Source organism: Anoplopoma fimbria, chromosome 22 (genome assembly GCF_027596085.1).
Source record: "Anoplopoma fimbria isolate UVic2021 breed Golden Eagle Sablefish chromosome 22, Afim_UVic_2022, whole genome shotgun sequence".
Classification (NCBI taxonomy): Eukaryota; Metazoa; Chordata; class Actinopteri; order Perciformes; family Anoplopomatidae; genus Anoplopoma; species Anoplopoma fimbria.
In genome coordinates this window covers 7,862,399-7,883,420 of record NC_072470.1, presented here as the reverse complement: position 1 = coordinate 7,883,420, position 21,022 = coordinate 7,862,399, and the positions used below count along the sequence as shown (strand labels likewise).

Genomic DNA, 21,022 nt, shown 5'->3' with positions numbered 1-21,022 from the left:
ATGCAACCAGCTACTTTATAACATGGCGACATATTTACATGCAGAAAAAGTTTTACTATATGACAATATGTATTATTTGTTGTTATCACAGACAAAATGTGCTTTATGTTAAATTTTTGTTTGAACATTTAACATTTTTACTGTCTGCGCTTCCATTGCTGAGTATCATTAGACAACTGCTTCTTCTTGAAGAAGATGAAATTTACAAGTAAAAACTCAGACTTTGAGTGGCGTTGCATTGTGATTTTACTAGTAGGTGGTCAGAAATGTTCTAGTTGTGAGTTGTCTGGAACGCAGCATAAGTCTCCAAGCTCCTATAAACACATATTTTGTAATAAGGCACAGACACATTTTGTTGTGCCATTTACTGCTGGGACCTTAATTCAGAAAAGACTGAGAGCACGCTCTCCTCATCCCACCAATTTTAGCTTTGTGCTACGTCCGGCATGTTAGTGAAACTGATAACCCGTCAGAAAATAGGCTGCCCAAGACGGCATCGTCTGAAAATAAACAAGGGCAACATCCTATAAATATGGGTCAGAAATGCGACACCTGAGGCTGACGTGCCACCTAATACCGGCCTGATGACAGAAGCACAAGGATAAGGCCCTCGTTTATCACCCGAGACAAAATGTCCCAAGTCACGGTTTGGAGCTGTCAGAGAGGCAGAGACGTGAGGCTTCTGATGACTGAGAGCAATGACAACAGCGCTCTGGATATCTCTGGCTTTGAGAAGGGAATGTCGTATGCAAAGCTCCCATAGCATGGAGGTGAGCTAACCAGGGGAGGGGAGAGGAAGGGGGGGGGGGGGGGTAGCTTACCGGAGAAAGAAATAAAACTCGGCCTTTTTATAACCCGGCTCTGTCTGCAGCGTCATGTTCCAGGGAGATTTGTGGAGTGTGTGTGTGTGTGTGTGTGTGTGTGTGTGTGTGTGTGTGTGTGTGTGTGAGGGAGAGAATTAAAAAAGGGAGGAAACAAAGTAGAGGCAAAATTGAAAGAACTTGTCATGAGATAAGATATTCTCTAAGATTTGGAATTCACCATCTCTCTTCACTGCCACTAATTAGTACTGGCACCAACGGATGTTTAATTAGCATTAATAAAGCTTTTTCCTTGCTCAAGATGCCCCAATATAATGAAGGCCAAGTCTGTTTACAGTGTGGTATGGATATCAGAAAATAACTTTTTTCATTATTGCTGTTCATGGACAGGCCATTGAAGTGCCTGAAGGCACATGTACCTCCACACTCACTATTATTTTCTACCTCTCAGAGTATTAGCTTTTTATCTCTTTAATACCACGGCGATGACACAAGTGATGGCACCTGGTTGGGGGGTAATGGAAGTGAGAGAGAGGCCGGGAAAAGACAACGGGGGATGGGCTGCTGCGGACGGTTGTGCACGACTCAGCGGCTATACTGAGCCTGGCCGGAGGGGCTATATACCTTCCTGTCACGGCCCTTCTGGCCTGTGTTAAAGCGATCGGGGGGTAAGGTGCTGCACCGCCGGCTGGAAGCGAGGAGGTGATGGGCGGCACGGGGCGTGAGGGCCGAGAGACAACAGGGGACAATGTGTCCCGGGAAAGAGAGAGAAAAAAAACAGAGGAGTAATTTCAGAGCTTAACTGAGCAAAGGGAAAGGCTTCGTTGCTGAAAGCCGGATCAAGACCCATAGATCAGTGTCAAGCAGAGGCCGGACCCTAATCACAGAGGTGTCACCCTCTCTTCTGCCCTCTCCTCACAACAACACCCTTAAGCAACCTCATTTTTCCATTCAGCTTTTTGGCTGGCGAGGTTTTTGAGAGGAGAGCCAGAATCGAGCTACACTAATTGAAATGTCAGCCGTGGCGTGCGATTTCTTCTACACAAAAAGCAAAACAGGCACAATAATTGATCTGTCGAATCTATCAAAATAACTTCTTTATATGGAAGCCGGAATCGCCCTTGGGTGCTTCCTTATGCTAGGCTAAGCACTTTGTCTCCAATTTGCAATGCTTTAAGAATATTCCGGATCGGATTGCTGCCGGTTATGTCGGGTGGAAGGAAACAGGAAGGGCCCATGCATGTTTTATGACGGTGCACAAAATCCTCTGCGTCTGATGTACCAACAAAAACTGCCCCCCACTTCATCTTATTTCCCACTTTCACCAAAGATGTTTTCGCAGCCGGAGGCACATCAAACCTGATTCATTATCAGCTAAAATGTCATCTACCATTTCCAATTTGTCTCCTTCCACTTGTGCTTCAGTGGAAGCCCCCCCCTGGATAGAGCCGTGCTGACAGTGGGGCTCATGTTGATAGAAGAGTCAGCCTTGAAATACTGATAGTCTGCATAGATAACTTACCTTATTTAACTGGGTAGGCTGCTATGTACTTCAAACAACAATAGAATCCAATAGGAAAAAAAAAAAAAAAAAAACTTGGATCAGCAGATAATGAAAAAGTCGGCAAACACAGAAAGCAAATCCCTGTCAGAGACGGACAGCGAGGCTTGGAGACCAGCTCCAGCAGTGTGCTCAACAACTCAGTGAGGCCCAGGCGCCCAGTGACAGCTGATTTTATTTTAGAAGTCCCCCTTAGTTAAAAAAAATAGGAGTGACTTAGGGAGGGGGGGTGAGGGAGAGGGAAGGCGGATGTGGCTTTTTTTAGAATTGAGTATCGAGGTACCCGACATGCCCTCAGCCTTATGTCACGGCAGTCTTATGGACGCGGACGTCCCACACCGCGAGGTCCTTCATTTACGCACAAGGAGAGCAGGGAGACATTTGGCATTTGGCATCACTGCTCGTTAGCATGGTAAATATCATGGCATTTCATGATTCAGGACACAGTGGAGATAGGTGTCACACACTTTGCTTAATAGGCAACACACACACACACACACACACACACACACACACACACACACACACACACACACACACACACACACACACACACACACACACACACACACACACACACACACACTCATAGGACTGCAGACAGACACTGGGACAGTGAGGTGGCAGGTGGCTTATAATTGTGCTGTATATATCCTATGATGATATGTTGGCAAAAGCTATGAAACTCAGATTCTGTTTAGCCTAGCTTAGCATAAAGACTGGAAGCAAAGTCTGTTGTTTCAAACACACAACAAACAGCAACTCTAAAGGTCACAAAATACAACATATCACTTGTTTAATCAGTACACAGGAGATGTGAAAAACAACAAGTTGGCTTTACAGGAAGTCACGTCCACAAAGACATAGTTTCCACGTATAACTCAATGTAAAACCATATTGCAAAATAACAAGAACCTTTCTCAAAAAACGACTTAGTTATCTCATAATAATGACTTAGCAAACATATGACTTAGTACCTTCAAAATAAAGACTTAATTTTTTAAATAATGAGAAAAAAATGACTTAAATCTTGAAATACTGTTTTAAATCTCTAAATTATGACAGCAAACATTTTTCCAAGTAGAAAGTTTCTTATTATGTTGAGATAATCGGTTATTATTTTGAGATGGTGAATCTTTTATTTGAAAACAGTTTTCTTCTACTCAAAAGCCTAACATTTGTTTTTATTATTTAACTGGCAGAAATGGGCGACATAAGTCCAAAACTACATTCAATAGACTAAAATCTGCTGTTATAGGCCTGAGATACATGCTCAGGATGCCCCTTTCCAGTTAAAAATATTGCCTGTAAAAGCTGCTGAACTGTCTTCCAATGTGGTGAATGATTTAATACATTCTGCCAAGCGGAGTTGAGTGTACCCTTCTAGGTGGAACCTTTGCTCCCTTTAAAAACCCATCTTGTACACCGTATGCCTTACAACGAGACGTCTTTGAACCTTTTTTTTCAAAGACATCTCCTCAGACGGACGGTGAGGCACCGCAACCGATGCGATTCAGTGCACTGCCCGAGAGGCCCAAGAGGATTGAGCAAGAAACCTTTAACGGTTAAAGCACAGGTAATCAGTTTGAAGATGAGAGGGAGATCGCACTGTTATTTCCTTTCTTCCTCCTTGGACAAACGATGCCCAAAAGCAATGGCAAAAGGTCGTCTTTTAAACCAGTGACCTTATTATCTTTTCCAACCTCCATCCTTTTCTGACAATACAAGCAAAAATCCAGCTCATACAACCCTACGGGAACCATCTACGTCTATTCTCTCCATATTATTTGCTGTGCTCACGACTGTCAGCTGACCTCATATATGAAAACACGAGGCGTTCTCGGCAGCCCACCCTGCTCATCGACTTGGAGACAGCGTGGTTATCAGGCTTGTGGAGAAGCTGCACTCTGCTGATAATCCCGCTGAAATTGCACATGGATTTCCTGTTCCTAATGTGGAAAATAAACATACTCCGGCAGCATACCTAATGAAGGGGCCTTAGAATATCCCAACTGAAGTCACAGAGTGAGTTCAAATTAAAGTGAGTTTCAGACTGAAATAACTTTCAGAACATAAAGTGCTGAACGCCATTAATATCTTTAATTTGTTAGAGTATAATGCCAATAAAAGAGATTTAGCGTTCCATGTTATACAACAGTGAGTCTGATCGGTATCTGGGTCAGATAGGGATGTGCTAATCAATGCTAATGAGTCAAGGGGTATTTCATCTAGTACTCTTGTCTATGGGAACACAATGTCAATATGTTACTAATCCCAATCAATTTAATGTTTTAGTTCTTCAGGGTTAGAGAGCATTGCGTTATGGGTGTTTGTACCCTAATCAATGCTGAGCTAGCAAGTTTGAATGCGCTACTTAGACAAGAATTATGAAATCTGTGTTAAGCTTTGATGGAAGCAACTCATCGTCTTATAAGTTGTTCCTCATCTTCAAAAGCCATATTCCAAAAAAACAGCTGTTGGAGTTTCTTATTATATGGGTGGTCTTATATTCAGGCTAATACGGTATTTCTGTCAGTTCTAGGCCAATGTGGACTTTGGGAGACGTGTCAAATCAAGGTTATCTGTTTGGCCTTATGTGGCTACGGTCATTAAGGCATTCACGAAGGCTACTTTTGAAACATTAACTAAATGACATTTAAACTTTAAAAAGGAGAACAAGGAGAGATAAGGGAAAAAATACAAAGCAGGAAACAATCTTTCACAAAAGGGGACTTCCCCTTAGATGGTTGGGTGAGCAACCCGCAGGTGGATTTCCCCCTGTAACCACACGTGATTCACAAAATGCCAAACTATTCCTTTAAAGTGAGACTATGTCAATTTTGCTGAACAGCGGCCACAAGTAGAAACTGTAAGACAATGGCAAATCGATTCCTAAGACTTTTGTTGCTTTTAGGAGAGCAATGGTCCTGGTAACCTCGGAATTTAAAACCACAACAATGTCGTTGCAATCTTTTGGTTTGAGGTCAGCTGGGGCCTTTTGTTGCATGTCTCTCTCTCTCCCCATTTCCTTTCACCGCTCTACTGTAGCTGTATTTTATGATAAGGATATGCAAGCAAATGACTTGACAGCAAAAAGACAATAATTTGAGTACTATGAATGTAACTACAGCAGAAAAACAAACAAGTCCTCTTGAGAGGAATGTTGTGTGTCTAAAGTTTGCCAGATAAAGCTAGCTAACAATAACTTGTGTTGATCTACTGGTCCAGCAACATTGATTATATTAAGTTCAGTTCGCTTTTCAGAGTAACTTATTCTTGATTTAAAAGACAGTGTTAGTTACAGCCTTCAGAACTAAATCAAAATGACAATCGCCTCTGCAGCGGACAAGTAGATATATAATATTCTGCTTCAATCCATATCTGTTGGCGTTGAGCCTTTCAAAAAACATTTCCACTGTGGTCAAAAAATTGTTTGCTCTTTCGCTGCACACACAAAGTAAGGTTTGCATCTGTATTAACATAAATCTTAAGCTTCATTCAAAAACCTCAACAGAAGCTTTCAATGTTAAAAAAAAAGGAGAAAAAAAGGCATTTGGTACAGCCCTAGTGGCCGATTGGTACGATCCACTTTGTTTGTTTAACATTCACAAAACCAGGGCTGTGTAATGTACACCAGACTCACACAGATGGGACAGCTGGTGAACCGTGAGGAGATAGTCACTGAATTTGACATCAAAAAATTGCATTGGACTAGAATCACCCTGTCCGTCAAAAAGACAGACAACAATAAAGTCTAATGCGTCCACTGATTGAGAGTGTAATCATAAGAATTTACCATGCATAAAAAACCTCTACAGTGTAAAGACATGTTATTGGTTCGCCCTGAGGAACCGTTTACCAGCCTCGCATCAAGACACAATATAGTCCAACGTCAATTTTCAATTTCCAAACATCAATCACGCCTTAGTGCTAATTTGTGTCCCATAATATCCTCTAAGGGGATCAAACCTGAAACTGACAGCGAGCAAATCTTTGTTTGTCCTGAGGATAATATTATAAAGACATCATCATTTGGCAGGCAAATCTGGGAGGAGATTAATTAAAACACAAAAAAATGTCTTTTGGCAAATCCAGCTCCAATTGGCAGCATTTGCACACTTTGAAGATTCTCCTGGGCCAAGTGTGTCTGACAAGTTTAATCAGCCACAGACTGATTTGAATGTATATACACTTTTAAATGATGTAATAAATAAAAAAAACATTCCCATTTAACTCCCACTACTGTTTCCCGGCAGCGATTCCGGTGTAATACGAGAGGAAACAAGTAAACAAGCATGCAGACTTAGAGGTGAGCTTTGCATCTGTTTAAAGCGCAGTTATTTAAACGCTGCGGCTTTGCGGGGAGCAGCTCCTGGGGCGGCCCTGTCATCTGACCCCGGCTGATTGAACGCCGTTGTCGCTGACAACTTGTCAGCAGAGACAAAAGTCTCCGCTCAGTCAGGACAACAGGATTGTCAAGAAGCTCCAATTTTAGACACAGCATGGAGATTTAGGGACTTGTAGGGCGACACGAAAGCCTGACAGATCTCAGGTAAAGATGGAGAGACTCTCAGTCGGCGAGTGTGAATACATATCGGGTGTGAGTATGCATGGCTGAGTTTACGACTGTCTGTGTGTGTGTGTGTGTGTGTGTGTGTGTGTGTGTGTGTGTGTGTGTGTGTGTGTGTGTGTGTGTGTGTGTGTGTGTGTGTGTGTGTGTGAGACTGTGTGTTTAACACCTGGATACCACTTTGAGTGCTGTCAACTCCATCGCTTTAGACACTCCGTCTCTACAATCACAATCTCCCTCGTTGTCTTTCTCTTTTCAATTTACATTTGCATTGCTGTGACATGTAAGGACATTTGTGTGGCCAAAGCATCTTTGCATAGCAAATAGTGGTTTGCTGCTATATAAAAGCTCTGAATATATAACAATTATGTTCATTTTACCGTCAGAAAGGCTGCTTCTAGCAAAGAAAGAGCACTAATTCCCTCCTTACTCCCCCCCCCTTACACAGTGACAACAGTGACAAAAAAACTGAAATTGTTTTGAATAAGAATAACACAAATATCTTTTGTTTGTTATAAAAAGGGAACCAGAACTTACATCTGCAAAAGAAAAAAAGTTAAACCACTCTCTTATTCCGACTGCACACTGACAATCTTTACTTATACGTAGGCAGTTTCACTGTGAACTTTGGTAAACTATTTTCATTATAAAAATAAGGAACATTTTTTTCTATGAAATTGAAAATACCAAAAATAAAAAGTTTCACTCAAGTTAGTTCCACCTTGGTTACGTGCCAATGTAAATGCACATTACTTCTGAAAATGTTTTCTGCTTGTGTTTCTGTTTTTTTCCTCATCACGGTGAGCAGAACATTTCAGTGATGCTGTGGAATGTGTATTAGCATGTGGAATGTGTTTACATTGACGTACCTACAACGGTAGAGAAACTCCAACACACCATCACAAAGTCCTCCACTCTCTCTCTCTCTCTCTCTCTTGCTTTTGAAGGTGCAGGCGGGTCCACTAGCTGCGATGTTTTCATTTGCGCCCACCATGGTGTGACTGACGCGCACCACAATCAGGTTGTTAAATTCAGAAAACTCAGGTTGTTAAATTCAGAAAACTAGCATTTAGCACGGCTAAAGTACGGCCTTACAGAGCTGCTGACATGACTGCTGAATTGAAACCGTATTTAAATTTAGACATGTAGGTGGAAATGAACATGTTCTGCTGTATTTGGTGCATTCTGACAAAACTTTTAATAGTTTACCAGGATTGAAGGCTGTTTTTTCCCATTTTTTGAATAATCCACAAAAGTAACACAGAACATGCGTTAGAGCTGTCTCCCTTTAGTTTGTTTGTGATGAAGTGGACTGTACCTTGCACTGTAAGCTCCATCTGTGTGTGCACTGCTATCAGCGTCAGTGGAAAACAAACTGTGGAGGTAGCCACCGCGTCGTCCCTATCGCAGTAATGGAAGCTCGGTATCTAGCGAGCCCACAGCTTCCCATTAAAAGAGCTGCCAGGGAGGCAGCCTTATCTAACAATGAACAATCTCGTTCTCAAAAGCTGCTTTCTGCCAAATGTTTATCTCATAGAACAAATGCTACACCACGTTGCATTAACCATGCGGTTGTTTTTTGGACGGAATAGTGCAACTGTGATGCAATCAGAGGGCTGTAGGCCTCCTGTCATATATCATAACACATCCGATGTTGCATCAAAGCCCTCTCAAACTTTGTGTTAAATTCCCAAATGAAAAACAAGAAAGTACTCACAAAGAGCGGCCATGGTTGGATCTGTAGATGGGTCAGCTTGTGTGAGACTGCCGGACGGGACTCTTCTGGACGAGGAGGCGTGGATGGCTATCACTTCCTGGTTGAGCCAGAGAGAGAGAGAGAGAGAGAGAGAGAGAGAGAGAGAGAGAGAGAGAGAGAGAGAGAGCTATCAGAAAAAACACCTGTGCTGTTCTCAACAGGGAGAAGAAGAGGTGACGCCTCTACGGGTCACCGAAACCAACTGGGCTGTGCCTAAATCGTCAGCACACATCCACCCACCCACCCCCACACACATACCTAAAGTATGAAAAATGATAAAGCAGAGTGTCAAGCTCTGGGTTCCAGTGAAACTTTGTTGCTGTCGTCTGGAGCAGCAACACACACACAGCACACACACACACACACACACACACACACACACACACACACACACACACACACACACACACACACACACACACACACACACACACACACACACACACACACACACACACACACACACAAGCGTAAAGAGAGGCGACCTTGAACACTGTGAGCTGCGGGCATTGACTGGAAAGTTAGTGCAAACAGCACTTGGTTACATTTTAATAGAGCCACTCTAGCAATGTCTGAAGGTGTTTCCACAGGCTCTTATTAATAAAAGGCACATCAGTGGTAAATGGTGTGTCCTTGGTGCATACAGGCTTGTTGTTCCCCGGGAAGCATTTTGTCAGCCCGTGCAACATGCCTATTCACTTGCAAATCATCCCCGCGGGAACAAACACACCTGTGTCTATGTGTGTGTGCGTGCGCGTGGCTGTTTGTGTCTTTGCAAAAGTGCGGCTGCGTTTTTCATTTGCAAATCAAATGTATTCCCAGTAGCGCTTTTTTCCAACAGCGTCTTGCCGGGGCGTCAATGCAGAGTGTCAACAAACACGCATTTACTCCACATAACCATGTGGCACACACACACACACACACACACACACACACACACACACACACACACACACACACACACACACACACACACACACACACACACACACACACACACACACACACACACACACACACACACACACCTGTGTGTCTAGTTTGGTCTCCCTCTCTCTGAGGAAGGTGTCAACCATCATTTCCGAAATGCACCAAAGGACAAAACAATGTCCTCAAAAATCCCATTTAGCAACTCCCCGACAGACATGCACGGTAATTTGCATACTTTCCTACAGTATTCCTCTGGCAAAACAGGGAGGAAGGCATAATCTTTCCCATTCTGTCACTGTCATTCTCTCGCTCTCTCCCTCCCTCTCTCTCTTGCTGGAGTAGCACTCACATCCAATGAGGCTCAAATTGGTGAGCTGCGAGGAGCAGAAGCACAGTCCTGCTAACCACAGCTCCCCCAGCTCTCTGTGTTTGACTGCAGATATTAAAACAGAGCATTTTGTCTCCACCCGGGTGTTACCTTGCACAGGGGATGATTAAGTGCACAAGCAGCGAGTGTGAGAAAAGACAAAAAAAAAAAAAAAAAAAAGGTGTGCGTTAATTTTGTGGTGGCTTGAGTTCATTACAGCTGGTTACGGAAGTGAATGCCACTGAACGAAAGCCATTAAAAGGGGATTGAAACATTTATCTCTCTTTGGTTGTCTGATGGGCTTGTTTACACCTCACTTAAAGCCGATGTCTGTACTAAATTATGCATCTAGTGCATGTAGTGTGTGGGCGGGGAACACAGTTTGAAAGATTTGTTCTGTACATTAATAGATATTTTCAGTTGCATCAGAGCAGATGGAGGAACATTGAATCTCATCGAAGAATTGGCAGCGTGTTCACATATAGAGACTGTTACTTAAAAATGTGAGGACATTTTGGAATGACACAAATGTAAACTGCAACTTGACTGGTTGGCAGAAGCATACAACCACAAGGTGGTAATTTTAGTTATTACAATTTCAGTATGCTCCAAATGATATGCTTGAACAATGCTTGAAACCCCACACATATCTGACGTTTGAGTTTAGGGGGCTGCACCTGACAATCTTTGTAACTGTATGAAACTGACAATGTGACAATCACACTCACTTCACACAGGGACTCCTGAAAATGTGAAAGGTTTGAACATCCCTCTCAAGCTCCCTTTTCAATCATTCAAACGACACAAGTGAAAAACCACAAATGCCTAGCAAGAGAGACTGTCGGAAAAAAGCGTGTTTCTCCATTTGTGCAATTCATCACATCTCAACCTTCTCCATGAACCAGGCTTCGTTGCACTTTATAGTGTGTAGTCGTCTGAAACAAGTAGTTTGTCTTCAGATATGGTTGGACATCAAGTCATATGTTTTTGCGCGTTCCTCAAGCTTTTTTTTTTTAAAGTAAAGCACATAACAAAACAGAAGAGGACCCAGAAGGGAACCCTGGGGCACGCCACAAAAATTTTGACTCTTTATGACCAAACCCCCCCAAGCAATCTAAACCCATTCTGAATGTCAAAAAGTGTGCAATCGGGCCAGACCTGAGGTTATCAGCTCTCAGTAAAGAGATTATTCACTGTATTAAATGCATATTGAGCTCAAAAGATACCAAAATAGATATTTTCCTGCATCCATCCACTATGTCAGTGCTGTACTTTCCACTGCACTGAAGCAAGACTGTCACATTTTAGCAGTTTTCGTTAAAGCTATATAAGGTTGGAAATTGTTCCGAAGCTATTCATGTTGCTGGCATAAATAATGTGTTTTTTAGAAAAAGGCCATACAAAGGCAATTTTCAAAAGCCCCCAAAAAACATCCTGCCAGGAAAGATTGATAATGTGCAGTTATTTGGCTGACATGAAAGAATGAACCTCTTTACAAAGGGCACAGAGAGGGCTTCCGAGATCACGGTTCTTATTGTAAAAAAGACATCAGCCATAGTACTTTTTAACAGAATGGTGTTTTCATTTTGAAATAAGTGTTATGGAGAAATACAGTACATTAATATCAGGAATTAGCAAGGATTGTCTTTTTCTGTTATCTGAGAGAAGTCTCTTCAGATTTTTAAGAACAGGAACTAATCACATCAGTCGATTCTAAAGACATCACATTGCTGATTGTTGCTGTGTCGAAAAAGAAACAATTTTGAGTTCCCCAGGTCTTTTCTGATACGATTCCACCAGTCAGAAGTGAGTACTGCAGTTATCCATTTTATGAAATACAATAACCTGATGAACAGCAGCAGTGTCACGGCCCAACGTCTAATGCAACCGTCAGCAAGTGCTATCTAGCTTTGAGTCCCAGCCATATGTTCTCTTTGGTGCATGCTGCCACAGAGGAAGGAGGAAGAGGGAGGGGAGGTAGAGGAGGTGGTGGTGGTCTCTGAGGATCTCCTACAGACAGAGCTAATAAGAGACAGTGCTTCGTGAAATGTGTCTAAACGTTGCCGTCTTGTTGCAAGATATAATCCTTGAAAAACTGAAAAAAAAAAAGAAATCACTGGATCCTCTCGGCTAATAAAACCAATGCTTGCCATCTGGGAGCATTTCATGCGTTAAAGACGCCTACAAAGAGGCCAGTCGGACCTGTGGTGTTGAAACCATGGTAACAGGAAATAGTACAGTGCTAGCCTAGGGAGGTGACACCATGACACCGTCACATTGGTGCCTATTAGGGGGAGACATCACCAGAGCATCTACCGATCCAGGAAACTGTGAGCTTGCAGTCACACGTGCGCAGATTTCACGATTCTACGCTGATTGCCTTATGTCAGCTGTTGACATTTAGAGTCCTCTAACAAGCTGTGCTGCGGCTGGAATTCCTTTAATGACATGCCGAGGTGCATGGAGGCTCTCTGAGGAGAGCTGTCCTCCTCTCCCTCGCTCTTCAAATGTTCTCTGTCCTTCCTCCCCCTCTGCCCTCCTGTGTCAGGCCTGTTTAAAAAAACGTCAGTCCTAATAAGTCAATTAGTCAGGAACTGAGTCCAAATGTTCTATTTTTTTCTCAACCCGAGGGAGATAATGTCAGGATGTAACAGTTTCCTACATGATGCGATACTTTCTTAACCTGGATTGTGGGGGTTTAACTCAGTCCGTAGCAGACTTTTTAGAGAAAATATGAGTCAATCCTGGACTTGACTCCTGAATCACATTTCTCATTTAAATGGATCGGCGAGGGATCATTTATTTGCTGAACCCAGCATAAAACTATTACAAACATGCAATTTTTAAATATCCAAAAGGTATACTCAGTAGGGACTGCGTTTTTTTTTCCTTCACTCCCCGATTTCCGAGAACAAGAGCACACAAAACCACGCTGGTCACTATGTACGCTTCAATTAGGGAAGTTAAAAAAGTTCCTCTCTCTTTATGCTAAGCTAAGCGGCTACGCGCTTTAGCATTATATCCAACAGACAGATATGAGAGTGCTATCACGCTTTTCTTTAGCTCTCTGCAAGAAAGGAAATAAGTGTATTCTCCAACTATTCTTTTGGAGGTACTGGATGACAACATTTGTAATAGAGCAAAAAAAAAAAACAGGAAAAATAAATGCTTGTTATTTTCACCTCTGCTGGACTCCTGAGCAGTAAACATATTAATGGTTTTTGAGGTGCTGTAAAAATCCATTGTTTCCCCAAAAAATATTGCCGACATTGACATTATATCCCGCTTCTTTGTCGGTATGGAATAAGCTGTTAAAGTGAGACTGCACTGAGTTTCCAGCAGTGTACAGTTTATGGACACCTCAGGTCACAGATTTAAACCGTTATCACTTTGCCAAAACTAAGAGCTGCTTCCCGTTCCTGCTGGCACCTGACTGCTTTGGACTCAAATAGCTCAGAAATGGCTCCGAGTGCTTCTGCTTGAGTAGGTGAAGCGGCAGCAACAGCAGCGGTATGAATCGATAAGGTCCGCTGGTTCGATATCAGGTGTGACATTTTGAAGGAGCAAGGGCGCCCACCTCAAACGTGATGTACTCCTTAAAACAGATCTTATTTTTGGATTGCTTCTCTGTTACAATTCACCTCCATCTCTTCTATTTTATTTTCCTACCTTGATTTTTATCCTTCTCTATCTTTATTCCAAGTCTTTCCACCTTCTCTTTTCTTTTTAGTGGTGAGAAAGCTCCACAAAACATCCCGATTGTCTTACAGAAGAATGGAGGGCTTCTTTACGCTTTTCTGAACCTGGAGTAGCGCTGTAGCTCTAGCTGATGTACGGAGAGAGTGACCTGCCAAGAAAACCCACACTCAATGTTTGGCTACTTCGTTTTAAAATCAAGAGGAGTTTACACGCGAGTGAATCCGAGCATGTGGACACAGACGCCGTATTTACATATAGAGTTCTGTCAGCTCTTGGACGGAGTGCTTCTGGCTGGGAAAAGCTGCCTTATGGGTTTGCTGGCACAACGTACAAGTGGCTGCTCTCAAACATGACTCATGAGACTCTGCAACAGCAAACAAATCGCTGGGCTGATCGAGGCGAACCATTTGCTTTGGACTCGTTCCTCTCAACGCGCCTGACCTTCTCTGACCATTCGAAGCACCGAGCCAAAAGGTCTCAGCAGTAATTTTGGAACTCCTACGCCGCTACGCAGGACGAGCAGCACAAAATGGGCTGTTTGTGTTTGTTACTGGGCAGCATCACATAATGAGTCCAATTCAGTCTGGCCGTCTTAAAGGAACAGTGTGTAGCATTTAGAGGGCTCTATTGGCGGAAATTAAATGCATATTAATACGTATGTTTTTGTTTAATCACTTGAAGCTTCCATGTTTCTACGGTAGCCCAGAGCTGACAAACCAAACACTGACTCTTGATAGGCCTATTCCGGTTTTAATGTTTCCGCGTGGAGCATTCATGGGCTCATGTGTGAATGGGAGCTTGGATCGATATTCAGGGAACTCTGTGTTTCATTCGAACCAATCACTCCAATGATGACGCATTTGAATCTACAACTCATTTACAGTTAAGCATTTGCTGCAATGCAGATGGATATAGGATACCTTACATGACATACAAGAATGTACAAGAATGACTAATTCGCTTGATTTTAAACCGATTTTCATGAAATTTGTTTGTTCGAAACGTGAGAACTTGAACATGATTCTATGCACACGCATAGCTGTGATATACAGTAGCGTTCAAGCGCGCATTTGGCCTGGCCCCAATCTTCTTCTTTTGAAAGTTTAATGCGGTTGGCTTCCATAAGCATTGCATTGCCAACATCTGCTGGACTCTCCCTGGGCCCATCTATTCCATCATGGCATGTGTGAGAAGGCGCCAGATGTAAATGTTCCTTAATGCGGCGCGTGATTGAATAGAGAAAATCACTTTTGGATGATTGAAATGTAATTCCTGTAATTTACTAGGAACAATGTTAAGTGACTTTAGAGTAAGCAAAGCTAGGTATGTAAAAACAAAATCAACAGGACTATGGGAACTAAACAATCCCTCCCTGTAGCTTCCAATAAGCTGTATGCAAGTACACAACTCAACAAAATATATAGCATAGGAATGGATGTTTTTAGACATTTGAATGTGTAAAAGTTATAAATCTTTAATTGTTTCAAATTTATTTTATCAAATTTGTCCCTGTGGCGTTTTTATATGCACACATTCTATTGTTGCTCACTAGCTATATCTGTTTCAATGAAGCTAATTGAAAAAAATTCACAGCCTGCATCGATTCAATACAATCCGAGGTCCTCCCAGCTTTTAGAGGACATGCAACCTGAGGCACTTCTTGCTTTGGCTTCAACACTCAGCTGTGGTGGTTGCTGCTGGCTGTAGACGCAATCTCTGGGTCGAAATCATTCAGGCTGTGTAAATGAATAGAGGAGTGAATACACAGTGAGAGGCTTCTGTTAATTATGGGAGGTAAGTGTCGGGTTAAAAGAAGCCGCTATTGTGAGAAAGGTGATTGATATGCACTAAAAGCGATCGAAGCGGTTTCGTCTACAGTACAGCCCATTTACTTTCATTTAAATGTGGTTTACAATCACCCACATCATTTTGATATGTTTGCCAATGTAATTAGCTGTTTAAATGTGTCCTCACACTGAGGTTTTAATCTAAATGTTGCAGTGTGAAGCCACGGTTAAAGTCAGTTGTTACAGTATCCCGCCACAAAAGATGGATATTAAAAAGGAATTCTTTAAGGGAACAAGGAGTATTTCTGTGACTTAATTCCCTCTGCTGAATGTCATGTGATTGATGGTGGGACATTCAATTTGAGCATAATGAAATAATAATTCAATTTAAAAGTGCCTCTTTATGCTCCATGTTTATTGTGATGGATTGCCTACGGCTGTGGGAGTTGCTTTGTGTGTTTAGGAGTGAGTGGCAGCGAATGAAACCAAAGCTTTGTACCTCCGACTAGACTGAGCAGACAAACCAGGAATGACATAAACCACAGAGGGGGATGGAAACATTTTTTTAAATAAAACTGGAGCAGGAACAGGCTGAATGCTAATGTCAGTGTTCTCACAATGACAATGCTAACGTGATGATGTTTACATTACATTACATTTACATTACAGTCATTTAGCAGACGCTTTTATCCAAAGCGACTTACAATCAGTAGTATATTACATATCAGTCACCCATTCACACACTGATGACAGGCTACCATGCAAGGTGCCACCATCAGACTCTAACTAACATTCATGCAGCATCCAGGTTGACCCCATTTAGGGTGTTAGCATTAAGACATGTGCTGATTAGCATCAAACACAAAGTACGGCTGAGGCTAATGGGAATGGTAAATGGACATGTACTTGTATAGCGCTTTTCTAGTCTTCCGACCACTGAGTGCTTTAACACCACACGTCAACATTCACCCATTCATACACTAATGGCAGGGGCTACCATGAAAGGGCCCTCCTGCCAATCAGGACTCTAATTAATAATTCACACCCGTTTACACACCGATGGCACAGCCTTCAGAAGCAACTTGAGTTTAAGTGTTTTCCCCAAGGACACATCGACATGGACTACCGGAGCCGGGGATCGAACCGCCGATCCTCTGCTTGGACCCTGCTCTAAACACATTTTCCATGTCATCACTTTTCCAGGTATTTGGTCGTAAACCAAAGTATTGGGCAAATTCACATTTTGAAAAGTCAAGGATTCACCCAAATCATTAGGATACATCATCTGGCAGTGATTGGTGCGTGCCTCTATGCACGGACAGAGTTGACTACTAGGATGTCTCGGCCTCTTTTGTCCCCAAGACTCGGTAGCATTTCAAGGTTTCCACTATTGAAGTACGCAAAGCAGTCAGTGTGCTCCGGTCCTTTCTTTACCTCTTCTGAAGTATGCTGCCCTTGATCATAACCACCTGAACTAGCTGCACGCTATTGAAAGATGTGTGGGGAACCAATGTCATTAAGAATAATGCGTGGCGGATAAGCGGCCTTAGCTATTGGAAGTGTTAAAAGGAAAAAAAAGAGTCCTTCATTTCTTAGTGCTATGCCATTTTTATGAGGGTTTTCAATACATACAAAGAGCAAAAACATCAACAAACATTACAGACTAGATTGAATGAGGCACGAGTTTAGATCTCAAGGCTGATCGGTGGCCTTCTCCTGTCACCTCCTCCTTGTTGGTGTTATGCAACGGTGTGATTGTTCATTTGAAGGTCATCCCTGCTTTCATGCCGCCCTCCCTCCCTCCCACTCCCTCCCTCTCTGTCAACTCTTTGGCAGCCGCTTTCTTTTTTCACCAGTGTTTTTGTTTGCACTGGGTGCCATAAGCAATCCAGAAGAAATATGAAAACAATTTTTTTTTTTTTTTGGAGGGGGAAGGGGGGTTCAAATCTTTATCGGCTGTCCTCATTATGACCAAACAGAGGCACATCAATATTTCAAGCACTCGTGGGCAAACATGGGCACAAAAAGAAAAAAAGACACGGTCCAGAAACAGAAAGAGAAAGAGATGAGCCACGACCCCGAAAAAGAAGAGAAAAAAAGAGTGTAAAAGTACACGGTGGAGAGGTAGAAGAGGCTACTGAGGGTGGTGCTGTCTGCTTTGTAACAGTGGTTTGATGTTTTTCTACCTATGCCAGCTGGGACGGCGTGGATTAACGAAAGGCCAAACAACCAGACGGAGTCACAGAGAAAAAGCCAGCTACAAAGAAGAGTCGGGGGGGAGGACAACAAAAAAAGAAGGCAGACATATAGAGAGCCAGAGCAAAGCCAGCAGGGATAGATGAGTCACATTTATGAATACAGATCGGATATTTTCATACTGAAGCTGATATATATACGAGCAAATGGCACATGTGTTGCCTCCCTTTCTGAAACATGAGAGCGTAGGAGATCTGCTCTCACCTCATTCTTATGATGCATGATGCAACATTGAGTGGGTTCTCCCTCAGCTGGATTTGCGGTCCTGTCCTGTCAGAACCCTTCTCCCCTGTGTCAGCTTGACGGAACAGCGCTGCGGTTTCTCCTCTATTTGTCTTTTCTTTTCAAGAAACGCTGTTTCATGGAGCGAGGTAAAAAAAACAACAAAAAAAAACAGGGGGACATGTTTTTTTAATGAATATCTTGACTCTGGACAATTCATATTGTGTCAGGCGCTGTGTTTAGGCCTGGTCCTACCAGAAAGTGCCACAGGGACAGCTTGGTGACTTAGCAACTATACTTGCGGTGATGGGTGTGTATCTTTCCCTCTTAACACGATTTAATGTCTCTCAAAACATGGTCTTCAATTAACTTAATTCTTATTATTCTCATGACGTGTCATATATGCCCTGTTACTTTTTAATTATAAACTTTAATTTCAAATGCTGTGACATGGTGTCCTACGTTGTGAAACAGCATTTTCAATTTACTGGAAATACTTGATGCATATCATCTTGACACCATCTGTACCCAGCTAGCTGCTATATTAGTGTAGCAGTGGGACACTAGGATGCAAATTTCTAACCATGTCACCAAGCCAAATTCCTTCTATGTCAAAATGTAGTTAGCAATAATCCATTTCTGATTAACACAGTGGCCAAGCGGTGGAATTACAATTTCCAGGTACGTCACATTATGCCATGGAGCCCAAAAAGACTTCTTCCATTAGACTAACATTGGAAAAGAGACATCTATAACTTGGATACATGTTTTTGAGGTTTAAACATTTGATTGTGTGACCAGGCCTTTAGTAACATAAATTTGACATCATATATCCCAGAAAGGGTATCAAAAACCTCACAAAGCCAAACTGTATATCAACAAAAGACTTCACCTTCACACACACTCGACCGTTAGATGCCCACACATTTACACCTAGAATCTACAACCACTTCAGTCTACTGCTGGCCTCTGATCAGCTTCTCTGGAGCAGTTGGAGGTTATGACTAAACCTGCTGCTATTTTTAGCACTACTAGCACTCCTCATGGGGCAGCTTTGCTCCAGGAGAGCCAGGAGGGGGTGGACCAGTATAATGGCAACATGGATATTCATTTCCTATATTATAGAAGAGGATTTTAGTCAGAGACACTTAAAGCACAACAAGGAGTTCACGGTTTACAGCAAATGGTTATACAATTACATTCGTCAGGAAAAGATCTGCCGTTTGGGCTACCTGGGCGGCAATAAAGATTCTGCTGAGAGAACTATCCAACCCTTGATTAACACATTCGAATATTAATTATTAGAAAAACAATTATACCAAAAATAAAGCACATAAGGAGGTGGTTTGGGTCGTTCTACATCACCAAGCCTCTAACGTTTCACAAATATGTTCCGATTAGTGTTTAGAAAACCTAAACAGTTATTTGCAAATGACAAATTTGACCCAGATTTAGAGAGTGGCAGATAAAGTAGAGCTAGACAGACGTCCAAGGATTTTTAGTTTCAAAGTCTGGCAGCAGAAACTCCAGTATTGACGGATGAAAATGAACAGGGACATTAGTGGGCCACTAATGCAGGAGGTGTGTTAGATTTATGTTTCACATACAAAAGATATACAAATATTTTTACAAATGTATGTTTACTGACGTGGATGACTAAAGGATACATCCATTCATTCAACAGTCACTATCAAAAGATTTTCAGACAAAATCTATGCTCACTGTATATGATGGCACTAATATTGTATACGTATATTCACCTTATGCTGCCCGTCCATTTTTTTCCCCACCTGTTCCAACAGATTTGTATTTCGTCTTTCAAGGTTTAGCACTAATTGCGTTGTGAACAATGAACGATATTCGGAAACATTCAGCAGCTACACCGGGGCGACCGGATGGTCTTACAGTACCATATCCATCAGCAATCAGTGACTGTTAGGCCGACATATGAAAATGGCCTGAAATAACATATTAAGACAGTTTTTATGACTTTGCAGGGAAAGAGCTAGCACCAATTTCCCACTAGCTAGCAAGCTAGAGGGAAATTGTTGGTTCTTGGTTACATTTATTGTTAGTTTTTAATACCCCATGTTACTTCTGGCAGTTAGAGGAATTACAAAAACACGGTTTACTTGCTTTTTGTATGCCGACCAAACAGCTGGTCTCACACAGCTTCTCACAGCTCAAACAACGTTGGCGTAAATAATCCAAATGGCGTTATTTGGATAAAAGGGTCACAAACTGGGAATCTAAATGGATACTTTACCTTTTTTTAGAGCTTAAAAACTGTGTTTTTGGCAAGTAAAGGGTGATAAAGCTGGCAACGCCAAGTAAATAAATGGCTATTCAGCTTTTAAACAAAAGTAAGATTACAAAATGACTCGAGGCAAAGAAAAAGGTGAATAGATTAAAATATATTTAGTTTCCGTCTCAGAGCTCCTCATTCTGTATTCTGGGCATTTCTCCTCTGATTATCAGTGCTCTTAACTCGGCCTGAAATCTGACAGACACATGCTCGTCTCCAGGGAAAGAAAGTTGTGGGAAAAGAGCAAATTGCGAAAGGGGTAAAGAGCCGTAGACTGTGTGGCCGTGAAGTGGAGCCTGATGAAGCTTATCATTACTGAAACATGAATTATAATTTGTTAACCAGACTCTGGCCTGCTTTACCTGCTAAAATATGACCCCACTTTCCATTTTGATTCTCTCTCTTAGCGCCCCGGCTGATTCATCCTGAATCTCTATCGCTCTATATCCATCTTCATCTTCCTTGCTCTCTTCCCTTCCCATCCCCTCTGCCAGTCCTCTCTGTCACAATATGGCCCTATGCTCACTGAATGTAAATCACATTTCAGTCTCTTTCATCAGGCCCCGGCCTCTCTTAATGTTCAGTGAGCGATGCCAACATCACGGGCTACTACTATAAATACACGACGACTCCAAAGTGGCTCGGGATCCGGCTCTGTTTTCAGCCTCTCCAAATATACACCGAAAACCATGGAAGCTGACATACTGCATGCCTCGTTGATATTCTGGGGATTTAGGTCTATAATTGT

At 42.3% G+C, this 21,022-nt stretch overlaps 1 protein-coding gene across 1 annotated transcript in view; it reads right to left on the bottom strand.

The window, feature by feature from the left end:
- The window catches only part of xirp2a (xin actin binding repeat containing 2a), a 53,617-nt gene that overhangs the window by 21,598 nt on the left and 10,997 nt on the right, over nt 1–21,022 (bottom strand). The window contains 1 exon segment of the mRNA XM_054623834.1: nt 8,670–8,766. Within this exon segment, the coding sequence (XP_054479809.1) occupies nt 8,670–8,766 (97 nt within the window).